The 24,156-nt window shown below is 47.4% G+C and overlaps 2 protein-coding genes across 2 annotated transcripts in view; one reads left to right on the top strand and one right to left on the bottom strand.

The window, feature by feature from the left end:
• The window catches only part of Snd1 (staphylococcal nuclease and tudor domain containing 1), a 399,970-nt gene that overhangs the window by 336,969 nt on the left and 38,845 nt on the right, over window positions 1-24,156 (top strand). The window lies entirely within an intron of this gene.
• On the bottom strand, window positions 3,352-6,770 carry Lrrc4 (leucine rich repeat containing 4). Its single transcript, XM_050141446.1, has one exon. The coding sequence runs from the start codon at window positions 6,748-6,750 to the stop codon at window positions 4,792-4,794; it is 1,959 nt and encodes a 652-aa protein (XP_049997403.1). The 5' UTR covers window positions 6,751-6,770; the 3' UTR covers window positions 3,352-4,791.

Below are 24,156 nucleotides of genomic sequence, written 5' to 3'. Positions count from 1 at the left end.
TATATAGTACCTACTATACAATGTCAGCCACCACGCTAAGTGTGAGATATACAATTTTCAATGTGTACAACAGCCTATGAAGTAGTGAAGTACACACTAATTAATACTGTCTTCAGCTGTAAGATGAAGACACTAAGTACTTGCCTAAGTTAGAGCTAGGAAGTATGGAGCTAGAATTCAACCAAGGATACTGGCTCCAGAATCTATTTTGCAAACATCATGTTCCCTAACCGCCCCTCATGTGTATGAGGGGACCCTGGAGGGGGGGCAACAATGATAATGACCTACTTTTTTAATTCCTTAAACCTGCTCAAGATGTAGTTTACTTATTTTAATTTAAAGCAAAGATGGAAACAGCTCAGTAGCTAAGCCATTCTTCCCCCTACAAACAAAAGGGTGCTTTCTAAGTGGATGGAGACCAAAGGAGCCAAACTGCCTCGCAGTTTAGCTGAGGCAGAGTTTAGAAATGGCGTGAACAGTCCCTGCATTAGGCGGAGGCATGGTGTGCTGAGTGCCAGCAGAGGAGATAAAACCAGACATATGTTTAGATGTATAAGTGTTCTCTCTCCTTTCTCTCCTCTAATTTTAAGCCTTTACTGCTTTAGTGCACTGAAATGGTAGACCCTAAATTTTAAACCCTATCCTCCTGAGATAGAAGCCCAGTGTAAGAAGGACCCACCTAACCCTCTTGCTATTCATAGTCACCGGCCAGTGCAGGAAGCCAGAGGCAATTGATTCTGAGCCTCCTGCCTGTAAACAATAGGAATTGTCTTGCAGGAGGGCTTTTCACGTTGGTCTACCCAGGAAGTTAAGTTGCTGGCCTCCATACGTGTTGTATAGCCACGATAAACTAGTATCTGTAAGCCTTAGAGACTAGCCTGCCTACCTGCACTGATAATGTGGTGCAGCATTATCACACCAGTGTGATGAGAAGACTAGAGATTATAGAAATGGTAACTACAGTGCGACATTTACAGAACTAAGGCTAGTGAGCTAGCAAGATGGCTCAGCAGGTAAAGGCACTCATTACCAAGCCTAACGGCCTGAGTTCTAGCCTCAGATCACAACAGCCACTAAACAGACAGATATGAACATTTTAAATGAGCTAAAACTAGATAGGTAGGTAGCAGAGGTCAAGGAACTAAGGTCCTGTTCTTCCATCCCAGGCTTATCATTGTTGAGCCATATAAGCAGACCACTCCTGTAGAGGTTTTCTCTAATAGGAACTTTAAGACCTTGTCAGTCATCTACATTGCAACGCTCCCCAGTCCATGGTTGGGAGGAAGGCAAATTTCTCACTGGAAACACACCAACATACCTACTTTCATCTTCCTCCTGTAGCTGCCACCCTTTGTGGGATTCTGCAGTTTCTGTCTGCCACTGGGTCTAGGACTCCAGAAGCTGTACGTGCAGAATCCAGCACTTATGACACACATGGAGCTCCCATTGTCAGTTGTGGTCAGGCCTTACAGAGTAGCAGAGCTGGGTGGGGTGGAAAGAGAACAGCTCTTTATGGAAGAAGAGAACACATATCTGTATCTGTAGGAAGTCCCATTTTAGCTGCATATTAGCATGGAAAGAAACACATTCTTGCTAGCCAATAAGAGCCTCAATGAGAAAACACATTTGGCTTCAGAGTCAGGAGACCCGGGCTTTAGTCCCACCTCTCCCACATTCAGTATGACCTTGGGTATGTCTTTTCATTTCTGTGGAGCTCAGTTTCCTTGACCAGAAAATATTTTTTAAAATTAAAGTAATTTTCATGACCTTAAAAATTCTGTAATGAAAAGTCTGTAATTCCATACTAGCCAGTCTTTGCTCTAATGTGTTGCTATAACTACCCCTGAAGAGCTACCAACCCACGTTCCATTCCCAGGTAACCAGCCTTACAGCTTGGCCAGCCAGGCTTGAGAATGACTCACTAACACAGCCTTGGAGCCTCACTTCAGTGCTCCTGAGGCTCTTCCGAAAAACTGTCCCAAGCGCCTAACTGCGGAAGAGTGCCAGGCCAAAGGATAGGCCCACTGGGGAAAGAGCTGTCCCTGACATGCCCAGGATACTTTTGCCTAGGGTCCCCCTTCTTATCCTCCTACCCCCATCGTTCAGTTTCCTTCTAGGAAGCAGTTCTCCCTCCGGTTCTCAGACTGGAATATGCTCATGGGAGAACAAAGGCATTCCTCCTTAGGATTATTCCTCCGCCTCTGTCCTCAGACCTTTGTCATTTCAGTTACTGCAGAATTTCTGACTTCCCAGGCAGCTGTCACAAAAAGAAGGGGATGTTAGGAAGTCAGCACCCCACCTTGTGGTGCTGAGGCAGCAACTTTGTTGTCACTTGCCTCAGAGTGTGTACCCGCTGTTCCCAACAGCCCAAGTTGTGTTGTGTAGCACTAGGGGACAGAGCCGTTTCTTGAATTCTCATCTGATCATAGCCAAGTCCCATCCTTTGCTCTGCTGCAGTTTTCTTTTTTTATTAGAGGTAGAGTGCTAAAAGGACAGAGAACCAACCGTTGTTGCCTGCATTGTAAGTGCGTACCAGCTTATCTTAGGACTGATGGCCAGAAATGATCTGTATACCTAGGACGATTTCTTTGCCAACTACTGCGAAGTGCTACCTGCTTCTTTCCCTCAGTAATGCCAGTCAGTCCTCATCCTCTGCATTAGTATAAATGTGCTGACGAGGGTCCTTGTTCATGGAGCCTCCCTGGAAGTCATCGTTCTGTGAACCTCAGAGCCAGACCCCCACCTCTTTCAACACACATCCAACTATTTGGCCCTGGGGAAACAGCACTGCCTATGGGAATTTGCAGCCAAACTACATTACTGCAGCCCTCTTACATCCAAGCCTCCCAGGGTCCTTGGGTTGAGCTGGTACTGCCTAACCATCAGGTTCTGCTGAGGTGGCAGTTCACTTCTGGCCAGGTCCCAGGAGCTGAGGCTGACCCATTTCCCCTGCTTTTCCAGGGCGTGGGGAATTTGGTTATATCCCCAACAAAGCCAGGGACTAACACACTTAGCTTGTGGAAGATGCACTGGAGTCGGGGTGCATTTATTTAAACTAAAGAAATGTGGTTGACAGCTTTTAGCATTTTCCCACACTTTAAAAAAAATTAACATTGTCTTCCTCCCCACATCGTGCCTCTTCCCTCCCCCCCCACCCCCTTTATTTAAATATAAATGACTTGGCCAATACTTATAAGACTGTGTAGGTTCAGGGTCTTCTTATTCAATTTAACCCTTTGGGGACATTGAATTAAAAATTGAACAATATTTATTAAAATACAAAAATACACTTTTCTCACATTACAATCAGTGTTCTTTTGTTGGCATTCCCCCCACCCATACCACCCCCTTCAAATCTGAACCCTTTATTTCCTCTTAAAGCTAAAATAATAACTGAAAGTTACATCATTAAATTGACCAGAATGACAGATCTTGCCCCCTGCTTATAGCTCTACTGGAGGTAGGCCTAGGGGAGGGAAGCTTCCCTCCGTGGTGCCCCATTCAACAGGACTCCATGCAGGACTCAGTTGTGTGAGCCCGCTTGTCACTTTTGTTGTAACTGGGTTTCACATCCCCCCCCCCCCCGAACATCCTGGTTGGCAAAGGCTTCTTTAACTTGAGCCTGTGCCCTTTTTAGCTCTCCTTTTTTTCTCGCTACTCATGTTCTGCCCCTACTCCATCACCACAACCAGTTGGCATCAGCTGTAATAATCCCTAATGAATCAGCATTTAGAATAGTCACCAAATCCCAAGCATGAGAAAAGCTTCCACTCCCCTAAGTTCCCCCACTCCCAGCCTCTCCTCTTTCTCCACCTTTAAACAAACAAGATCTTTTCTGAAAAATCATAAAATGTCATCGTTGTCTACAATCATTTGTCAGATACCCGGAACAACAGGTGGACTCGGCACAATGCTAATTTATGGCCTCCTGTGAATCATCCCCTCTGCTTTTCTGCCTCCCTCCTTCCCCAGTGCCGCACCCCCTTCTGGCCACCTCCTCCCGGGAAACCCTGAATAGACACATGCCTTGCAGAGTGGGTTATGCCCAACTGCAGGAATCTGGTGCAGTGTGAAAGCATTCGACTGAGAGCTACGCCAGCTCCCTTTCTTCTAAGCTGTCCTGAAGCATTGTCGGGGGAGATACATGCAAGTCTTAGGGCACAAACCCAGAGGACTTGTGCTCATGGACAAAGAAACAACCCCTTTAAGGATTCATTTGAATGTTGGTGGTTTTCCTACCTAAAATATATTTACAGATCTATCGTCCCCTTTGCCTATGAAAAAAAAATTATTGCCTCTCAACATTTTGGCAGAGTACAAATTTGTGATGCTTTTTTAAATTATTTTTATAAGATAGATCTGTAAAGACAGCTCTCAGCTTAAGAAAGATGTCTGTAGAAATTGTATTCCTATATCATGTGAAGCATCTTCTAAAAAATGACAGGTGCGATCTATCATTCCTACCCCCAGCAGTCCACACCCTGCCTCTCTAGGGGTGCTGGTTGTTGTAGCTTGTTTTGTCTGAGCAGTTTCCACCTTACACCAGTTGACTTGAGGCTCCTACCCACAACATTGCCAAGATTCCCTTCCCTCCCCCTTTAAATAGAACTTACAAGTTAGAAAATAGTTGTGTTTTAATTTTTTTTGTTTTTAAATTTTAATATAATCTTTAACCAGCCCATAGATTTAATATATAAGCATATACAAGAAAAAGTCTCTCCCCACTCTGTACAAAAGTTGCTCTTTTTTGTGCATTCTATTGCATTTTATAAGTTTTTTGAGGGAGGGGAGTCATATTTGAGTTTCCTGTACCTTGTCCTTGGTATGGGTCTGAATTATATAAGGTTCAGAGATAGTGGTGACTGTGGGGTGCAGAGAGTTCCCCAGGCTGTTTTCTGTCCAGTGGGCCCCATGTGCTGGTTTGTAGGTGTTGTAGTTAATATGGTCATGTATTGTGGGCAACACTACTGCCCCCTCACCTGATACACCGGATGGAGCTGCTGTTGCTGCTGCAGACGCTGCTGCTGGGATGTCTTCATCCACCTGGATAATCTCTACTGTCCTGGCAGCTGTGACTGTACTCCGCTGCTGGTGCCGCTTGCGAAGTTTATAGAAGACAATCAACATGGCAGCAGCTAGGAGTGTCACGGCCACAAAGCAGCCAATGATGATCTTGGTGGTCTTCATGACTTCATCCAGGCTGGTCTGCATCTTGTCGGTGGTGTCTGTTGAGGGTACTGGCACCTGCTTGGGCACACGGGTGGTCTGAATGAGCACCGTGGTAGAGGTGGTATATGCCGGCTGGTAACCAGTGGATGTGGTGGGAACAGGCTTGTACTTTCGTGTTATGTCCTCAGGTGAGATCTCTGTGGTCTCCACTGTTACTGTGGTGAAGAAGCTGAAGTTGGGGGTGTTGAGCTCGGCCGAGCTCACATTGAGGTAGGCCGAGGCATTGGAGTTGCCTGCCACATTGGTCACCATGCATGTGTATACTCCAGTGTCTATGAGCAGCACACGAGAAAAGTTCAAGGTGCCATCATTAAGGACAGAGATCCGTGGGTGTCGGGAGGCGTGGCTGAGCACTGTTCCATTGGGCAGCAACCACTTCACAGAGGACATAGGGGGAGTCCGGCACTTAAGTTCTGCCATCCGATCCTCAGAGATATTGAGGTCCCGGGGTGCATCCATGATGAAGGGAGCAGAGCACTGGAAGGCCGCCTGGTCCACCTCCACCAGGTAACGGCCTCGCATGTGCATGGGAGCATGACAGCGGCCACAGCAGGTGGAATTGGTGGGAATGTACTCCCGAAGCCACCAAGCCAGCCACAGGATATCACAATCACAGTTCCAAGGATTGTGGTGTAGGTGCAACTCCACTAGGTATCTCAGGGGAGTGAAGAGGTCATGGGGCAAAGATGAAAGGTTATTGTGGGCTAAGTTGAGTTCCACAAGGGAAGCCAGCCCATCAAAAGCATTCCTCTCAATCAAGCTGACTTGTGAGTTCATCACCCACAGTTTCTTGAGGGAGCTAAGGCCATGGAAGGACCCTGGCCTGATCTCAGGAAAGTGGTTCCCTGACATCTCAAGCTCCTCTAGCCCCACTAGGGGTGTAAGATTGGGCATATCCTTAATGTTGCACATGCCCAAGTTCAGGTACTTGAGATTGAACAGTCCCTCAAAAGCTCCCTCGGAGATATACTCCAGCTTCTTGAGCTCCCCCAAGTCCAGACGCATGAGGGAGGGCACCCGGTTGAAGGCATAAGAGGGGATGCTTTCAATGGGGTTGTTGCGAAGCCAGAGCTCCCGCAGCTTTGACAGGTACTCAAAGGCCCCACTGGGGATGACAGTCAGCCAGTTGTCAAACAGTTCCAGGGTGTTGAGACTGGCGAGGCCATTGAAGGCCCCCACCTCTATTTGCCTGATGGAGTTCCTGCCCAGCTGCAGGACCTCCAGGTGGTGGAGGTGCCTGAAGGTGTCGGCCTGAATCATCTGGATGTTGTTTTCCATGAGGTTGAGATACCGGGTGTTGGAAGGAATACCCTGCGGGACCTCAGAGAGGCCCCGGCGGGTGCACACCACCTTGCTGAACTGGTTACTGCAGGAACAGACGGAGGGGCAGTTCTGGGGCCCGGCTGAAGCGGCAGCAGCGATGGCTGCACACAGAATCCACACTTGCGCCGTGAGGTAGACGACGGGAAGCAGGACGGCATTCCAGGTGTGGTGCACAGTTACCTGCCACAAGAGCTTCATGGTGTGGCACGTTCATAATTCACCATCGCCTGGGATTTTGGCTTGGAAAAGAGAACCAGCCTTACCCCGGCTTAAGTGAGCTAGGAGCTCCTTTTTCCATCTGGAGAAGGAGGTGGGGAGGGGGCGATTAGAGACGAGCAGATCGGCCTAGAAAAATCCTGCCAAACTACAGAGCGGCCCCTCATCCACCAGCCCACCCCTAAGGCCAGCCCATAGAAAGCTAAGACTTTTCTCTCCCACGTTGCAACCATCCCCACCCAATTCGCTGTTACCTACCTCGGAAGGAAAGCAGGAAAGAATTAGCGCCTTGTCCTTAAGCTTTCTCCACGGGAGCTGGGTACATCGTTCCCATTCTGACTTTAGTTTTAATTAACAAAGGGGGAAGTAGTGGGGGCAGGGAGGGCAGCGGGGAGGGGAGGGGTGGGGGAGACAAAATGGCTTCTAGTAAATCCGGAGCCGGCGAAGCCGCGGAGTTGAGGCGCGCCAGGGAGAGCCAAGGCCCGGCGGGCTATGCAGGTGCATGCCCCCCCGAGATCCCGAGGAGCGGCGCCACCAGCGCTTCCCTGCTTTGTCCTTGGACCCTGGCACCAGCTCGCTCCAGCCGCGGGGGAAGGCGCTTCATCGCCAAAGTGTGTCTCCGGCGCCCCCAGCCCTCTCCCTGGGCTGTCGCGGGGGATGGGGGTGCGGGGGCGCCCCGAAGCCGCCCAGGCCGCGCTCCCCGGCTGCTGCGCTGCTCTCCACTCCGCTTTCCCGGCGTCGGCCGCCTGGAGCTGGCGGCAGATGATTGCAGTCGTGAGCTCGCGGAGCTGCGAGAGTTAAGAGGTGTTCGCTGCGCCTTCGCCCTCCCTAGGCACACACCCCCTTTCTCCTCGCCTCTTCTCCAAAGGGTTAAAAAGACAAAAACTGGGCTCAGTTCTCCAGTCCCGCCGTCTGCTGGCGCGAGGAGCGGTAATCCGTCCAGCCCCGGAGGGGCAGCAGTGTGGACGTGGCGTCGGGACCCGGTCCGCGAGCGGAGGAGCGCGCAGCGCCCGCGGTCGCGCCCGTACCGCAGGCCCCTTCAGGGACTCCGGGGGCGGGCGCGGGTCCGGCGGCGGCGGCCGCAGCCCCCGGCAGCGCGCAAGCGCCCGCCGCCGCCCGCCACTGCTGGGCTCCCCGCGCGCCGCCGGCCCCGGTTTTGTGCGGAGAGTGCGAGTTCGCCGTTGGGGCTCCCGGAGTCTTCAGCGGCCGAGCTGCCAGCGAACTGCTGCAGCGGCCGGAGCTCTGGCGACAGCGGCGTGAGCAGTGGGGGTCGCGGCTGCGGGAAACGCTCCGGAGCCCGTGAACATGGTCCCTGCTGGCTAGCGGCGGCGGCGACAGCAACGGGGCCCCTGCGCTCGGCACCCACCGTCTTCTCCTCGCGCCGGGCTCGCGGTGTTGCAGGCGGCAGCCACGCAGACTGCTCTCTCATCCTTTTGTCCTTCAGTCAGAACGTGAATGTACTGCTGACGCATACTGTTCTGGGGAGAAGATTAGCGTGATGCAGTGCTCTTATGTTTTAACACCGCTCCCCCTCCGCCGCCTGCCCTCAAGGGGTTAACGCCGCGCCTTCCAGAGCGCGCCAGCCCGCGCCGCGCAGCCCCGAGTCGCGGAGGGCTGCCTGCCTTCCTTGCTTCTTCCTTCCCTCCCTCCCTCCTTCCTTTTTTTCCTTCCTTCCTTCCTCCTTGCTCCCCTCCCCCCCTCCCCGGCAGCTTCCTCCCCGCCCCCTCCAGACGTTCGGAGCGGCCCGGGAGGGCCAGCGGGCGAGTGAGTCGGAGTGAGCGTCAAGTGAGGGGCCGCGCGCTAGTCGCAGGCGTTCGCAGCTATTTTGGTCAGGTCGGAGCGAGTGGCTGGATGGCCCCTGATAGGCTGGAGCGGTGCGGGGCTGCAGCGGCAGACTGCGCGGCCCCCACCCGGGCCACCCAGCACCTTCCAGCCCTGGACTGCTGGGCTCAGGGGCCCGGGTGCGGCGGCCCTCGGTAGGGCTGCTGCAGTTGGCCGACCTCCTGCGAATGCCCGCGTCATACGCACCCCCGCTGAATGCCCACGGGGTGGCCAGGAGTTTGGATCTGCAGGATGGTGTGGAGTCAGGGGCAGGCAGCCGGGCACGCAAGGGCTGATTTGAGTCAGAAGACCACGAACCTAAGCTTTGCTTTGCTCTGAGCCTGTCTTAACAGTCCCCTCCCTCGCACACTTTCTCACCCCCACCCCCACCCACCCCGGCTGTAACCGGGGCTTTAAATGATAGTTTTCTTAATGAGGGCTGTGGGGGCGGGAAACAGTGGAAAGAAAGACCAAATTGAAGGAGCTGAGGGAATGACAACCTGGGAAGGATTGAGGTGAGCTCCCAGAACCCATGGTGCAACCCACGGTTCATTCATGGAGCTGCGGCCTTGCCTCCCTGTCGCCCCCTTTCCCTCCCTGGTTTGCAGGGACCAGGATGGTGCTTTATGCCTTCTGCCCCATGAGCTGCACTAGCCTCTCTCTCTCTGGGACTCCCTGAGCACCTCCTAGCAGCTTCCTATAGCAGTTTTCTGGAAAGGGAGTTCTGGCCCATAAACATGCTTTGGCATGTTTATGCTTTTATGTAAAAACGTAGGTGAGCATTTACTAACCCATTACCCCATAAAAGAACCTCCTTTCTCAGCTGTGTGAGGGTGAAACCGTCTATAGGTTAGCGCTGTGATGTAGGTCCAGTAGAATTTGACATGAGTTTACTATTCCCTCCTTCCAGCCTCTTGCCTTGATAACAACCCCTGTTATCTAACAAGCATGCTTGTTTAACTCCATTATTCCCACGTGCGCTGTTGCCTAAGGATCCTGAAGCCCAGAATTTCCCAACTTTCTGAACTCAAACACAGCCATAAACTCATTAATATTGACTGCCCAAAAATCTAAACCTTCAAATCCTAGAAAGTTGCTTCTGTGGTGCTATTCCCATTTGAGTTTCAAATCACACTGTGTGTGTGTGTGTGTGTGTGTGTGTGTGTGTGTGTGTGTGTGTGTGTGAGGGAGAGAGAGAGAGAGAGAGAGAGAGAGAGAGAGAGAGAGAGAGAGAGAGAGAGAGAAGACTTGAACCCTGGAAGGCCTTACACAGATTGATGTTGGGGGTCTTGGGTATGGAAATGATTCCTCCAAGTATTCTTCCAGAGTTCTGGTGAATTCTTTATTTACCCCAGTGAAGCGATTGTCCGTTGTCTCCATTTTCCAGGTGAAGGCACTTAGCTCAGGCAAACAATAACTTGGTTATAGTCCGCCTGTCAGTGACAGTCAGCTTTTCAAGTCAGTCTTCAATTCATGAGGCCAGCGGTTTCATCACTAACACAATATTCGCTGTATCCACTACTCAGGGCAAGGTTGGGGAGAGACTGAGCATTCAGTGGAGGGTGTGTGAGAAATCAGAGTGTCAGAGGAGGGGCTAAAAAAATACATCCTGTAAACTTGTCCCACTGGTAATGAGAGAGCAAGAAGAGAAATGAGGAGCTGAGGTAAGTCACTCCCTCATGCTGAGATCTAATTCCATTCGACTCTGTAGCAGTTCTTCCTCTTCTACCACTTGGAGACAGGATTTCATTTTAATGCCCACACTGGCCTCAGACTCAGGGAATCCTTTGGCCGCGTCCTTTAAAGTGCTGGAGTTGCAGATGTGTCTCCAGTTCTTCTTTGCACTCTTCACTAAAGAGGCGTGAACCTGGAACACTGGGGATCAGCTGCCACTGAGCAGGAAGAGAGTTGTGGCATTAGGGAAGGCAGGGCATCACCAAGGTCTGGGTGGCACACTGGGGTATGGTGCTCCTCCTTTCTTGGTCAGAAGAGGGACTCTGCCTGAACTGGTTTCGTGCTTGTGTAGACAAACTCAGCCCCATCTGTTCAGCTCCAGGCCCAGCAAATGACAGCTGTTGCCCTCCACCCCTCCACTGTGAAGGTGGAATAGGATGGGTGGGCTGAGCTGGATAAACCACCACATAGGAATGAGCTCGCAGTAAATGTGGCTGCTGTTGATGAAGGCAAACGTTTCCAAACTCGGTGGAGCTCTACTTGGGACTGCTTTGCTCTCAGTGGGTCAGCTAGGCCAGTACAGTTCCCGAACCTACAGAGCAGACTAAAGAGACTGCGAGGCCTCCAGTACACAGTCCTCCTGGACTAGGAATCCTGTGACCTCTACTCTAGATAAACTGAACTCTCCCTGTGGGGTATTGCCCCTCACACCAGTAGTTCGGAGTGATGCCACCAAGAAAGGAGAAGAAGGTAACTTGCACTTAAATAGGAAGGACACCTGTCTGAGAACAGTCAGTTTTCGTACAGACAAGAGTTCAAGAGGCTGGGAACGGTCAGCAGCTCAATTCTGAAGAACGGGCCTTGTACTGAGGTTGGGATACCTGAGTTCTAGTTGATTTTTTTTCCCTGTCACTGTTAGACATGATGAATCATAAAGTAAATCTTGATTTCTTTATGTATAAAGTCGGGGAAATGGACTAGAACATTCTTTTCAGTTCTCATAGTTGTTTTCAGACAGCTTTGGGGAAAAGGTTGATCATTTAGGATCGTAGCCCAGCTTTGGAGATGGGCCATGAAGTTGAGGAGAGAATGCTTCCTTCAGTTTAATCTAGACATCTAGAGAGAAAGAGAGATCGATCGTCTTGATTTGATCTCTCACTTTACTGATGTTAAGGAAGCTCAGAGAGGCACAATGACGTAACTAGTTACATGGCTAGTTAATATCAAAGTCTGTCCCTTCTGAGCTCAGTCCTGTCTAGATGTTTTCTGTGGCTTATTGGCTTTTAAACCAATTCAAGATCACCAAATGGCTGCACTGTATTATTTGTGAACAAACATGCTATATTTTGCTGGTTTCTGGGTACGGGCGGGGCTTTAATAGTGCTGGTATGCCGTTCCAATGACTTGGAGTCACTCAGAGGGATCTGGGGGTGTCAGGCCAGCCCAGTCCCCACTCTGATTATACCGCTGTCCCTGAGGCATTATCCTAAGCAGCCACTAGGTGTCCATAATGCCTTATAGGGTTTGCCAGAAATAACAGGGTACCATCTTGTTTTCAGTGTGCCTTTGGGTCCCTTCTGAGGAAGTCCAACAAGAAAAGAAGGAGAGTAAAGTTTAAAGGGGGAGATTTTAGAGACAGGAAGAAGGAAGGAAAAATAATATGAAAATTATTCCCCCAAAGAGACAAGGAAAGATATTGATTAGTGAATTTATAATGGTTTTTAAAAAGATAAAAATAAAAGTAGGAAGTAGTCGCCTCCTCCTGTCCAGTGCAATGAACACCTGGACTCTTGTGTTTCTAATTTTCTTTCCCTCACCTGTCTAGGATCACCTGGTCATGGAGGTTTCTGTCTATCATAAAAGGAAACTCCCTTTTCTTCCTTGAGAGCTCATAGTCAAACCAATGCTGTCACTGCCCACAGTCATAAATAAAATGGCTCTTCTTCCTTGAGTGGATGATCCAGGGCAACACATGCCCCAAAAGTTATCTGTTTCTCCTAGTGCCCAAATTTCACTGTTGTTTTCTCTAAATCTCTGCTTTCTTAAAGAAAGACAAGGATATGGGGGATGTTAAAACTAAAGAAGAAAGTAACAGAGTGGGCTCGGAACATAGCTTGGTGGTACATCTTTAGCTTGGCAATACTTAATGCCTTAGATTCAGTCCCCAGTGTCAAAGAGGGTTGGGGTTGGGACTCCTCAAGGCCTATCAAGAGCAATTTTGTAAACCTCAGCTGAAATACGACAAGATGGCTAATAACAATTACAAAGAACTGGCCTTGTGAAGCAGCTCAGACCTATCTAACAAAGGCCTGGGTTTCTCCCCAGCACTGCATTAACTGGCTATGGTGGAACACCTCTGTAACCCCAGAGTTCAGGAGAATCAGGAGTTCAGGTCATCCTCAGCTACATAACAAGTTTGAGGCCAGCCTGGGATATATGAGATGCTGTCTCAAAAGGGGGGTGGTTTGAGTGTGAGGGGGATTACAAGGAGCTGTACAGAATGCAGAGACTTCTTTTTCTGCTGAGAATAGTTTCCCCAGGCTTTGTGGGTAAGCTCCCAGATTGTAGTGAAGACACAAGCCTCCTGACTGCTAGCTGCCTCTTCCTTTCTTGGGAAAGTCAGCTTGGGGTGCCGTTCTTGTCATGGTCACATATATGGGCCAACAATCCAAAAGGTCCCATGGAGCACCAATAAACAGCACCCCCCTTGCAGTTATATCCAGACCCCAATAGTTTACCTTCTTTAATGAGCCATATACAGCAATAATAATTTAGTAACATTTTTCAGAATGTATAGGTACTTATGCTATGCTTTTGACAAGTAGATTTACATTTCATTATGGTTACTGAAGTAATGAGTGACTCCGTTTCTGTGGCTGCCATAACACATTTCCACATAGTTGATGACATCAAACAGCAAATTCTCATGGATATCTAGAAGCTTGATTCAAGTTCAGAATCTTGATTGGTCTTGACCTCTAGAGACATCCCTTACCTTGTCAGTAATCAATTCAGGTTCTGCCTCCGCCATCACACTGTCTCACTTTCTTCTCTTTCCTGTCTGTAATTTAGATGTTTCCGGTTGGAGGTAGGGGCCCAGCAGGATAACCAAGAGCCCCAGGTACAAACTAGATCATGGATTAGAGGGTCCACACCTACAATTAATTGCCTCACAGATGCACATGTGATGTATCGGTTAAAGTCATGCATGTATCTAAACTACAGTGTACAAGATACATTACATGCCGTGTGTATGCACGTGTATATGTATGCGTGTATGTGTGTACATATGTACTTGCACATGTGTATGTCACATCTAGCAAGCATTAGAGCACAGTGGTGGCTATGCAGTATCTCTGGAGTCAGACACACTTGGACTTAAGATCTTAGGTCTGCTTCTTACATACTACATATATGTAATTCTTTATAAAAACCTCAGATTTTTCATGTGTAAAGTAGTTAACTTAATTCTGCTTTATACTTGGCTGCAAACAAATTTTGGAATCTATAGTTGGCCTCAGTAAATAGTAATAATAGCATCTATTTTTAATATGAGAGCTAGTATAGAAAAGAATTGCTTTGTCTACGTTTTGAGTGAATTCTCTTTCCGTTATCCTTTTATTATTTAGGATCACTTGCTCTTGGCATTGTTACTAATTTAGAACTTCTAATTCTTCATTCATGCTACAAAAATAGTTTTTACTATTTCTATTAGTTAATACTTTTTGAGGCATGATCTCACTATATACACCAGGCTGGCCTCAAATTTCCAAACAACACCACAATTAGCAATTAATACTATTTTTTAAATATTTATTTATTTATTATGTATACAATATTCTACGTGTGTGTGTGTGTGCAGGCCAGAAGAGGGCACCAAGCCTCATTACAGATGGTTGTGAGCCACCATGTGGTTGCTGAGAATTGAACTCATGACCTTTGGAAGAGCAGGCAATGCTCTTAACCACTGAGCCATCTCTCCAGCCCCTAATAATTATTTTTAGTTAATTTTAGACTTTGAGACAGATCCCAAATAGTACCAAATTCCCATGTGCTCTGCTGGGCTTACCAGTGTGTCAACGTCTCACTTGCCCACAGAACTTACATTCAGAATTGCTAAAGAAATCTCTACTGGGCATGGGTTACCCATGCCTTTTATAATCTCCATAGCAACTAAAGTGGTCTTGGTGATATTACATCAGATTATGTTATTGATTTACTTAAAATGTTCCATTTGCCTCATAAATTGAATAGCAACCAAACTACTTACCACAGCTCCTCAGCCTTCATCCTTTCCTTTCAACCTCTGCACTGATGTTTTGTCAAAACTCTCCAGACTTCCAGCATGACAGTTCCACTGGCCATCAGATACCAGGATGTTCTTAACTTCTTGAGCTGGTCTCCCAAGAGAAACTTAACGTACCTGGCTTAATCACATTAACCAACTTCATCAGCTTTATACCATTTCCAGAGATGATCTTGTTTGTATATTTGTTAGTATGTTTATTACACACCCTCATGGAAGCACAATATTGGCCCTTCTTTCTTGTTCTCATCCCTTCATTACAGAAGTGAATAATTATCTCAAAACAAGAACTGTTCTTAGGCCCATGGGGAAGAACGCAGACCCATCTCCCCATGGATAGCATTAGTCCTAATGCTTTATTATCTGAAAATGTAAGTGAAAATTTGTCTGCTTTGTTTTTATAATCCAAGAAAAATTAAAGAGGATCCTGGTCATCTCAAAATTGTTTCAGTTCTCAATTTTGACTTTTCTAGTTCCTGCTGATTTCTAAAAGACAGTTTTATGGAAGCAACAGAAAGCCGTGCTGGTTGTGACTGTGTGAGTAATGAGCTGGGTGGACACAGGTGTACAGACATACCTGCGTTCACATCTGCATGTGCCTGTCATTTTCAATTCTGCTAAAGTGCATTTTCTGCTAAGGGAGTGAGGCTGTTGAGTCTGAAATAGAGGAACACCAGGACAGTGAGATCAAATGCTTTGAAAGTGCCTGTGCCAACGCTTTCTGCTAATTAAAGAATGTTAGGACAATGATCACTAGCTGCAGTAAAGGGCGCCCCATTACCTCCCTCTATGGCAAGTTGGGTAAATTTAAAGGCTACTATAAATATCCCACTGAGCTCCTGAGCTTAAGCACCGTTGGGGCTGGGTGAAGAGTCCTAACTTCTGCCTCCTCCTGTCCCTTCTCTAATAGCTGTCAGTCCCTAAAATTGTATGGCAGCAGGACAAGCAGGTCCATCAACCGGCTCTCAATTAACTTCAAACACTATAGAGAGGAACCAAGCAACTGAGTGTGGAGGAGGACTGGGAGCCCAGGCCCGTCCTCGGTGTTGTCTTCCACTCGGAAGATTCCTGTTCCCTCCACCACGGGTGTTCTTAAGGAAAACAAAACAAAGCCACTAGACTTAAGGCCACTCTTCCAGGAATATTCTAGGAGTCCTTACTGAGAAGTCAGTATTTAGAATGTGTGAGTAAGTGGGAGCTTTCTGCGTTCACTCTCTGCAGTTTTGGCCTAATTTTAAGAGGTATGTTCAAGTTTGGAACTTCCCTGTTTTTAATCTCTTCAACTTGGCCTGCTGGATCCTCTTGTGTGAGTTCCTGCAGCTCTTCCACGACCCACAGGCCGTTCTTAACCCTTCAGTTTATACAGCAGTGCCACTTCGCTGCTACCTTCTCTCTGCCAACCTCCTTGATTTGTTTGCTTTCTTTATAGATCATCATTTCTGGCCACCAAGCTGCTTTATATAATTCATCAATTGTTTTTAGTCCTACACTGCCAGATTTAGCTGCGACTAGGATTTTCCTAATTCCAAATGATATAACAGTTTGTCATTCTGTACTGACTTAGCAACTTGGGTTCCTCTACCATGCATTCAGTGGCCTGTCCTAGGGAATTCTGGGAGAGAATCAAAAGACATATACTTTGGGGCTAACGTGATGTCTCAGTGTCTGTGGTGACCACCCTCACTGCATCCTATCCTTACCCAGAGGAGGGGTGCTGATGCTCAGAGGTGGAGGGAGTTCAGCGCTGGGAGTGCCAGAACCAGCCACACCGCTGGCTTCCCCATGAGTCATCAAGTGAACTATGGGTGGGTTGGCTGGCACCCAGGTTCCTGGGTGCTGTGTTCCTTTTATTCTGATATGAGCTTCTGGATTTACTCGTCATTCAGCCTGCTCTTAGTCCACATTTTCACAGTGCAGCTTTTACCTGCAAATGTGGCCATTGGGACTTGCCTGTTGATGGGTGTTGTGGGTGTTGATGTTGAAATAAATGCTTAGACAGGTTGGAGTGCTCCTAGTTGGTCGGTTAGGTAGTTTGTTCATATATATACATATATATATTCTCCTATTTACTTTTTGCTCCTATCATAATTTCTGGATTTGAATGGAACCAATTCCTTTAAATTAAGGCTAGCCTGACTCTTGAAATTCATTCTCTCGGACCCCAGATTACTGCCCCCCATAAAGCCTCATCTTTCAATTTTTGTGTCACTACCAGCCAAAGGTGCTATACGTGGGAAACACATAGGAACTTTTTGTTGTTGTTGTTGTGGACTATTTAAATTTTTCTGTAAAGGACACCAGACTGAGGGGGTTCTGTTTCTAGTGAGTAAACTGAAGTCCCAGTTCTGCAGCTCCCAGTTGAGGGACTGGGACTCACCTCCTGGGAGCCAGGCTAGAGGAGCTCTCTGTACCTCTTTCTTGGTAACTGTGGCTAGTTTGTGTGGCAGCCCAGTGAGACTGCTTGATTGGTATTCTGTGCACAAGCGCTGAAAAAAGCCCGGGAGGAATTCTGCCAGCCAATAACTCTGAAAGACTCTTTGTGCAGATAAGCAGCGTGTGAGCTGGGCAGGCGCTCTCCCTCCCCCACCAGTGTCTTCTCTGGCCAGGCAACTTGGTGCTGCTTTGGCGCTGGCATAGAGCACTTGGGGATCCCTCCCCAAAGAGACCCTCTTGGGATCCCAAACACATAGAGCAACTAGAGCTCTGTCCTTCCTGCCTGGGTTCTGGCAGTCTGCCTGCCAGTCAGTGGGATCTATCTATTCAGGGCTGTGTCTACTTAGAGGAGGGGCAGGAAGTAAAGAAAGGAGGTAATGTGAACAGACCAATGACCAACAAAGTAGGGACATCACTTCTCTCTGGTGGGATCCCTAGAGCCCTGAGGGGATGGAGTCACAGTGTGCATGAGCTCCCCTCTGTGCTGGTCCATCACTTTCCTCCAGCAGGACCTGAGCCATTTGATTTCCTAATCAACTAAAGCTGCTAGTAAAAGGAAAGAAATAAGACCCTTTGTGCCCGCATAGCTGACAGCTGCAGAGTAAGACTCTACTAAACTAATACCAAGAGGCATCCTGGTGCCGATGGAAGCCAAGCACAACCAGACCACAGACACCAATGACTACCCAGCCCCATGCTTAATGCCTCTTAAGGAGTTGGCTCCTGCCACTACCGTCCCCACCTGACACTGTCTCTTCTCAGATGTTCTTCGTTCTTAATGAGTTTCCTAAGCACATTAGCTTGACTCACTTGCTTTTGTGAATGAGACCATTCTCATTAAGTACTGTTTTCTAGGGGAAAAAGTACTAAATGGGTATTGAATAGCATTCTATGGTCTTAGGCTCATATGTGAGTCTAAAAGACAAGAGGGGCTGACCATTGAGGGGTGGCTCTGAGTGCTTGGCCGCCTGCAGGTCACTCACCTCCCTTTCCATCTGATCTCTTCCTGAGACAGCCACACTGCATTTTGTCTGCTCAGGTGGCCCCCTCCGATCTGAACCCCCATTTCACATTACATTTCTCATACAAACCTCACTTTTCAAAATTTGCTGCTTCCAAATATCTCACTGATCAAGGGACCAGGCTAAAAACGAGCGAGCTTGAAGAGGTGTATGGCTCCATGGATAAAGTATGTGCAAGTGTGAGGACCCAAGTTTGGATCCTTAGAATTCACGTAAAACCTGTCTCGGTCTCAGTGCTGGCTAGCCAGACTGGCCAAATTGGTGAGCTTTAGTCTCACTGAGAAACCGTGTCTCAATATAGAGGTGGAGAACAACAGAGGGAGACAGCTGATGTCAACCTTGCGTTTTCATGTGCACCCACACATATATACACAACCCACATGCCAAAAAAGAAAAAAAAAAAACATAGTTCATCATGAATAAGGCCACGCTGTCAGGAGAATGGGCATTAAATAGGACAGTGTCATAAGACAAGTTTTTGCCTTTTCTACCAGATCACATGCCCTTATTTTATTCTTGAAGCCACCAAGAGAGCGTTAGAGCAGAGTGAGGGAAAGTCTACAGTAACAAAAGCTAGCAGAGCAGGGCTCCTTGCACTGCCTTGTGCTTCTCTCTCCTGAGCAGTGCGTGCTCCCAGATAGGAGCAAAGATGTCACCCTAGTCAAGGCCTCCTTTGTACTATTGCTTTCACATCAAGGAACTTGGAGGAGAAAACCCAAGAAAATACTCCCATTTGCCTGAAGGAAATAGCTTGTCCAGACCCAGCTCTTATGTCGAGTGGGACCGCTGGCATTTAAGATTTGTGTGTTCCCGTGTCTATGTCCCATGTGGTCAGGCAGCTTTGCAACCTGGACAAACACAGAAAAACATTGGATTCAAGTCCATCCACACAGGGACAGGCAGGGTCCTAAAGAAGCAGACTTTGTAGAGTAAGCCAGCCTACTGCTTCCCAGAGGCTTTTGTCCCCTGAACTGGATCAGGTGGGCAGCAAACTTGAAACAGGTATCTTGAAAGCTTGTTTCTGCAGAATTTTTTCCATGGACCCCTTGCCAGGCAGTGGTACACACCTTTGATCCCAGCACTTGGGAGGCAGAGGCAGAAGAATCTCTGTGAGTTCAAGAGCCAGAGCTGTTACACAGAGAAACCCTGTCTCAGGGAAAAATAAAAAAATAAAAACAGCCATTCAACACTGTCCTTAAACTCCTTGCTTGTTTTCACCTTGCTGGGATTACTCATTGTTTTTGTACCAAAGATGATCATTAAAATTAAAAATCAGAATTTTAAAAGGAGTTGTCTTACCCTTCTCCTCTCCTATCCCTTTTATCCCTGCTCTTCTATTCTCAAACAGAAGAAAATCTTCCAAAAAAAATTGCTAGGGTAGAGAAAATAGATGGGTGTTGATCAGTGGGTACAGAGTAAAGCAGTGGGTGAGTAGTCCTGAGGTTCTGTTACACAGCAAAGTGACTAGTTCACAGTAATGCACTGCACGTGTCTTTGTTTTATATGCCATGGAGAACATATAGAGGTCAGAGGGCAGCTCTGAGGAGTCAGTTCTCCCCTTCTGCCTTCATGTGGGTTCCAGAGTGGAGTCAGGCTTTGCCAGCAAGTGCTTTATCTACTCAGCCACCTCACCAGTCATGTTGTTTATTTCAGGGTGTAAAGTGATATGCTTGCTACCCTGATTCGATCATTATACAATGTGTGTATATTATCAAAGCAGATATGTATAATTATTATGTGTCCATTGAAAGCTAAAATGAAATTTTAAAATGCACATTTAAAAAAAAAAAAAGAAGACGAGGAAGAAGCCTTTCGGAAGAAGAGATGGCTTTACTGTCACCTCCGGAGGCCTGCCATGCATCTGCTCCTTTATTTTTTCCAGGTGGTTAGTGTGGACTATATCTGTGTCTGTATTGATGGCTCTCATTTGGTTGTTATGTGCATTTGTCTCGGAGGTCTGCTAATACCATTTGAGTTTCTGAAATCCTTATTTTGCAAATCCATTTGTGTCCTGGGTTTAGCTCCCGATTACAGGATTAACAGAGATTACAGGGTCTGTCTGAAGTCTTCTCCAAGCTTTCTATCTGATTTACCATCTGAGAAATGTGCACACTGATAGGAAGGAAACTAGGGGCAGATATAGGCTTCTGAAGAAAAAGAAAAAAGGTGCTCTTGGGAAGAGCTGGAGTGAGTCGGCCTCGACGTTTGGTTCAGAACCAGTTAAGAACATGAAATTTTGACTTGCTGACTGCCAGGTGACTTTACAGCTGTGCCGAGCTGCCCCCTCCTCCCAACCCTCAACAGCTGCCCCTAGAATGGAGGGGTGGAGGTCTGAGTTGAGCACCAGCCCTGTGGGTGGCAGCCTTTGCTAAGAGCTGTCCTCAGCAGTCCTGTGGCCGTCACTTGTCAGCTCTCATTAGACAGACCTTCCACTATGCTGCAGAGCCTGAGAGACCGCCAAGGACAACAACCCCTACTGCTCCTGCTGCGGGATCCAGTGACTGCTTTGTTACAGGGGCTGAACAGGTCATACATAACTGCTAAAAATCATGGGCCACATTCAGCTGTTTTATGCAAGTAAGAAAACTTTGAAGCAGCTTTAATAATGAGGATTATTGTGTTACATGTAAAGACAGTCTCAGAAGTACGGCAGCTCCAGGATGTGCTGCTTTAACAGAAACGCAGCCCCAGAAACAGGCTCCTTAGGACTTTCCTTCTCTCTAAGCTGCTGCTATAGCAGGTGTCTTTCTTGACTGCAAGATGGTTGCCATAGCTCCAGGCATTTCATGCTTATACACCAGTCTCCAAATGCAGGAAAAATATAGGTTCCAATTTTATGTGTGTGTGTGTTTGTTTGTTTGTTTTAATCAAAACAAAACCCTTCCCTAAAAGCCTGTCAGCTGTCCCCTTTTACCTCCACATTATCCAGATCTGAATGACATGCCCAAAACCAATATGTGGGTCAGAAAGGGAACTCTCCTACCCCACCCAGTGACTAACAGGCTGCAGTGTATAGTTTCAATGAATTTACATAAGAAAAATGTATCTTTGTTTTTATTAACCATAACTAAAACCTAGCGTTTCATTTGAATATGAATGTAGGTTATCATAGTAAAACCAATGTAGATATGACTCTTGTCACTCCTTTGAAATTGTGGCGGTGTAGGGAGTGCCTTGAGAGATGGCTCAGCAGTTAAAACTGATCTTCTAGAGAACCAGGGTTCGATCCCTGACACTTTCTAGTTCCCCCTTGCTGGAATTCCAGTCCTAGGGGAATCCAGTACCATTTTCTGGCCTCTGCAGGCACCAGTCATGCATGTGGTACACAAACATACATGCAGGCAAAAAAATAAATAAATAAATCCATAAACATAAAAGAAAACTAAAGGGAAAAAAGTTAATTGTAGTGGGTTTTAGACCTACTTTAAAATCTTGTAGCCAGGTGGTGGTGGTGGTGCACGTCTTTAATCCCAGATCTCTGTGAGTTTGGGGCCAGCCTGGTCTATAAGAGCTAGTCCCAGGACAGGCTCCAAAGCTACAGAGAAACCCTATCTCGGGCGGGGGGGGGGGGGGGGGGGGGGGGGGGGGGGGGGGGGGGGGGGGGGGGGGGGGGGGGGGGGGGGGGGTTAACCTTGTTACTTAGCATATTGGTAAAGAAGTGAATGTACTTACTATATCTGGATTTAGATGGATTTTTAGAAAACATTTTAATGACTGTGTCAGTAAAATTGGTTCACTGTGCACTCTGTGTATTTTACTTCCCTATGTGTGTTGGAACACTAGTCTTGAAAGGGCCATGGCACACAACTGAAACCAGTCAGTGTTTCCTTGGTCCACACTCAAGAGGATGAAGTCCTACCCACGGGGAGGAAGGAGGGAAATGGCTGTGGGCTAGGTCACAGAATCAGGGAGCCTAAGTGCCACCTGCACAGTCCCCTCTCTGCCACCAGCTGTTAATTCCTTAATATTTTTATTTAAAGTCACTTCAGTCTTTCTAAAGTAATTTTTTTTTAAATAGAAGTGTCACTTATCATAAATGAAAGGAAACCTTTTTTTAAAAGCAAGCACAGTGCATAGAATAAAGAAGCAGTTTCCTGGGCTCTGGCAATCCCATTTGCCCTCAAGGCTCTGCCCCTCTTTTGTTAGGGAGATGCTAAAGGCAGATTAGCAGCACACTGGGACTTGCTTCTTAATATAATCAGAGCTGAGAGATAATTGAAAATGGAATAACTTAGTTTGTGGTTCTCCATTTAGTGCCCTGTCATTGACCTACCTAAAATAATTCAGTGTGTGGGCAAAGGCATGTTGATGATCACCTCCCTGTCTTAACCATTAGTGACCCCACCCACCCACCATGGAGTTCAGTATAACTTATTTTTTATGCACATGAATCATTTCTTAATGATTTCTTTATCTTCTATGTGCTCATGAAAACCAGTTTCAGTTACTGGCTCCAGAATTTGGTTTAGGGTAGGCTTGAAGCTTCCTCACCTATGACTCTAGAATGCCTTTGTTTTGCTCCCCTCACACACTTTTTCCCTCCTAAAAGTCAAGCTAACATTTGACTCTCTCCTTTCTCACAGCATCCCTTCTGATGTTTGTGATCCCAACAACACATGCCTACTAGTTAATTGATGGGGCTCGATGTTACTAGGTGGGACTTGAAGGGGCAGCCTTGTGACTGAAGTGGAAATCCTTTATGTTACAATCCCAGAGCTCCAAAAGATGTAGGAACCCAAAGTCCACCATTGTCTTAGCCCATAAGGAAACAGTACTGTATGGCTTGGCACTGAGCATGAAACTTCAAGGTGCAGAGGCCAAGATTAAACCAGGGCCCTTGAAGCTGGGAGGAAGCTAGAAACCAGTCCCATCCCCCTGCAAGGGCTGAGGTATGGCAAAGCCAGAGAGCTTAAGTGGTTTTCCTTAAAGTCACACTAGCATAAAGCAGTGGCAGAGCCAAGGGCTGCCCAGAGCTGTTTCCACTCATCATTGAAGACGCTCTCAGGACAAAGCACATTCTTGTCATTCTGCCAAAGGATTAAAATCTTCCCAGGGTCACCCCCACCTTCCCACTATACTCTTGTTCATTGTGACTGTTCCTCGGTCACCAGAACTGATGAGGCTTAAAGCAGCCTTTACGCTGCTTCCCCCGAGCCCTTACCTCTTCCTCCAGAGCCTGGTAGGACTGTACATAGGTACTGCAAGAGGTTGTTTTGGGGACCTGTGGACCTTGCCCTTCAGGTATGATCTTGCTTACCAGTGGAAGCCTCTAGAGGATGGAGCAGAAACCCTGACACTGTGGGGTAAAGAGGGGCTTCCTCTTACCCCTTTTTGCTACCTTCTTCTGCCCTAAAAGGGTTTGATTGCTATATGGGATATGATATCTCCTCTCCATTCCTTTTCTGCACTTTTGTTCTGACCTCAGAGATAAAAGCACTGTGATGGGGTGGCACCAGAGTTGTATGTAGTTCTAGGCCCTGAATTAGAGCTGTTGGTTGTATTGTTTTTAATTTGGTGACTCTACAGAGAAAGGCTGGCCAGCACTGACTGACCGCACTTTTACAGAATTTCTCTTTGGGCTATTAGTTTATGTATGTTTACATGGTGAGTGTGCCCACAGGCCTTGGTGGGCACATATGTGTATGTGTGCACTTCTAGCCTGAAGCAGGCTTCACATATAACAGTCTCAATTGAGAAACATTTCTTAATGGTTCACAATGACAAATGTTACTGTCTTTAAGCTAAGTGGTTCAATTATCTGTGATTGGAAAGTGTGGAATAAACTTGGAAACTCACAGCTTATTTGGAAACAGAGGAGGAGGAAGGTAATGTGTGTTGTCCCTTAAAATTGGTCACAATAGACCAGGCAGTGGTGGCACACGCCTTTAATTCCAGGCAGAGGCAAGCAGATCTCTGTGAGTTCAAGGCTAACCAGAGCTAGTACCAGGATAGCTTCCAAAGCTACAGAGAAACCCTGTTGAAAAATAAAGAATGGTCATGGTGGTCTGGCTAGCTGTATGGCTAGGAGAAGATAGTACCCACAGCAGTCTTTTGTATGGAGGTAGATAAGAGACTAGAAAGCCTCTAGGGGAGGTATAACATCAAGGTCTTACATAATATGAGGTGTACGTA

Source organism: Alexandromys fortis, unplaced genomic scaffold (assembly GCF_014885135.2).
Source record: "Alexandromys fortis isolate MF-2015 unplaced genomic scaffold, M_Fortis_MF-2015_v1.1 scaffold_44, whole genome shotgun sequence".
NCBI classification, from domain to species: Eukaryota; Metazoa; Chordata; class Mammalia; order Rodentia; family Cricetidae; genus Alexandromys; species Alexandromys fortis.
The sequence above is the reverse complement of the archived record's forward strand: the minus strand, read 5'-3'. Positions and strand labels throughout refer to the sequence as shown.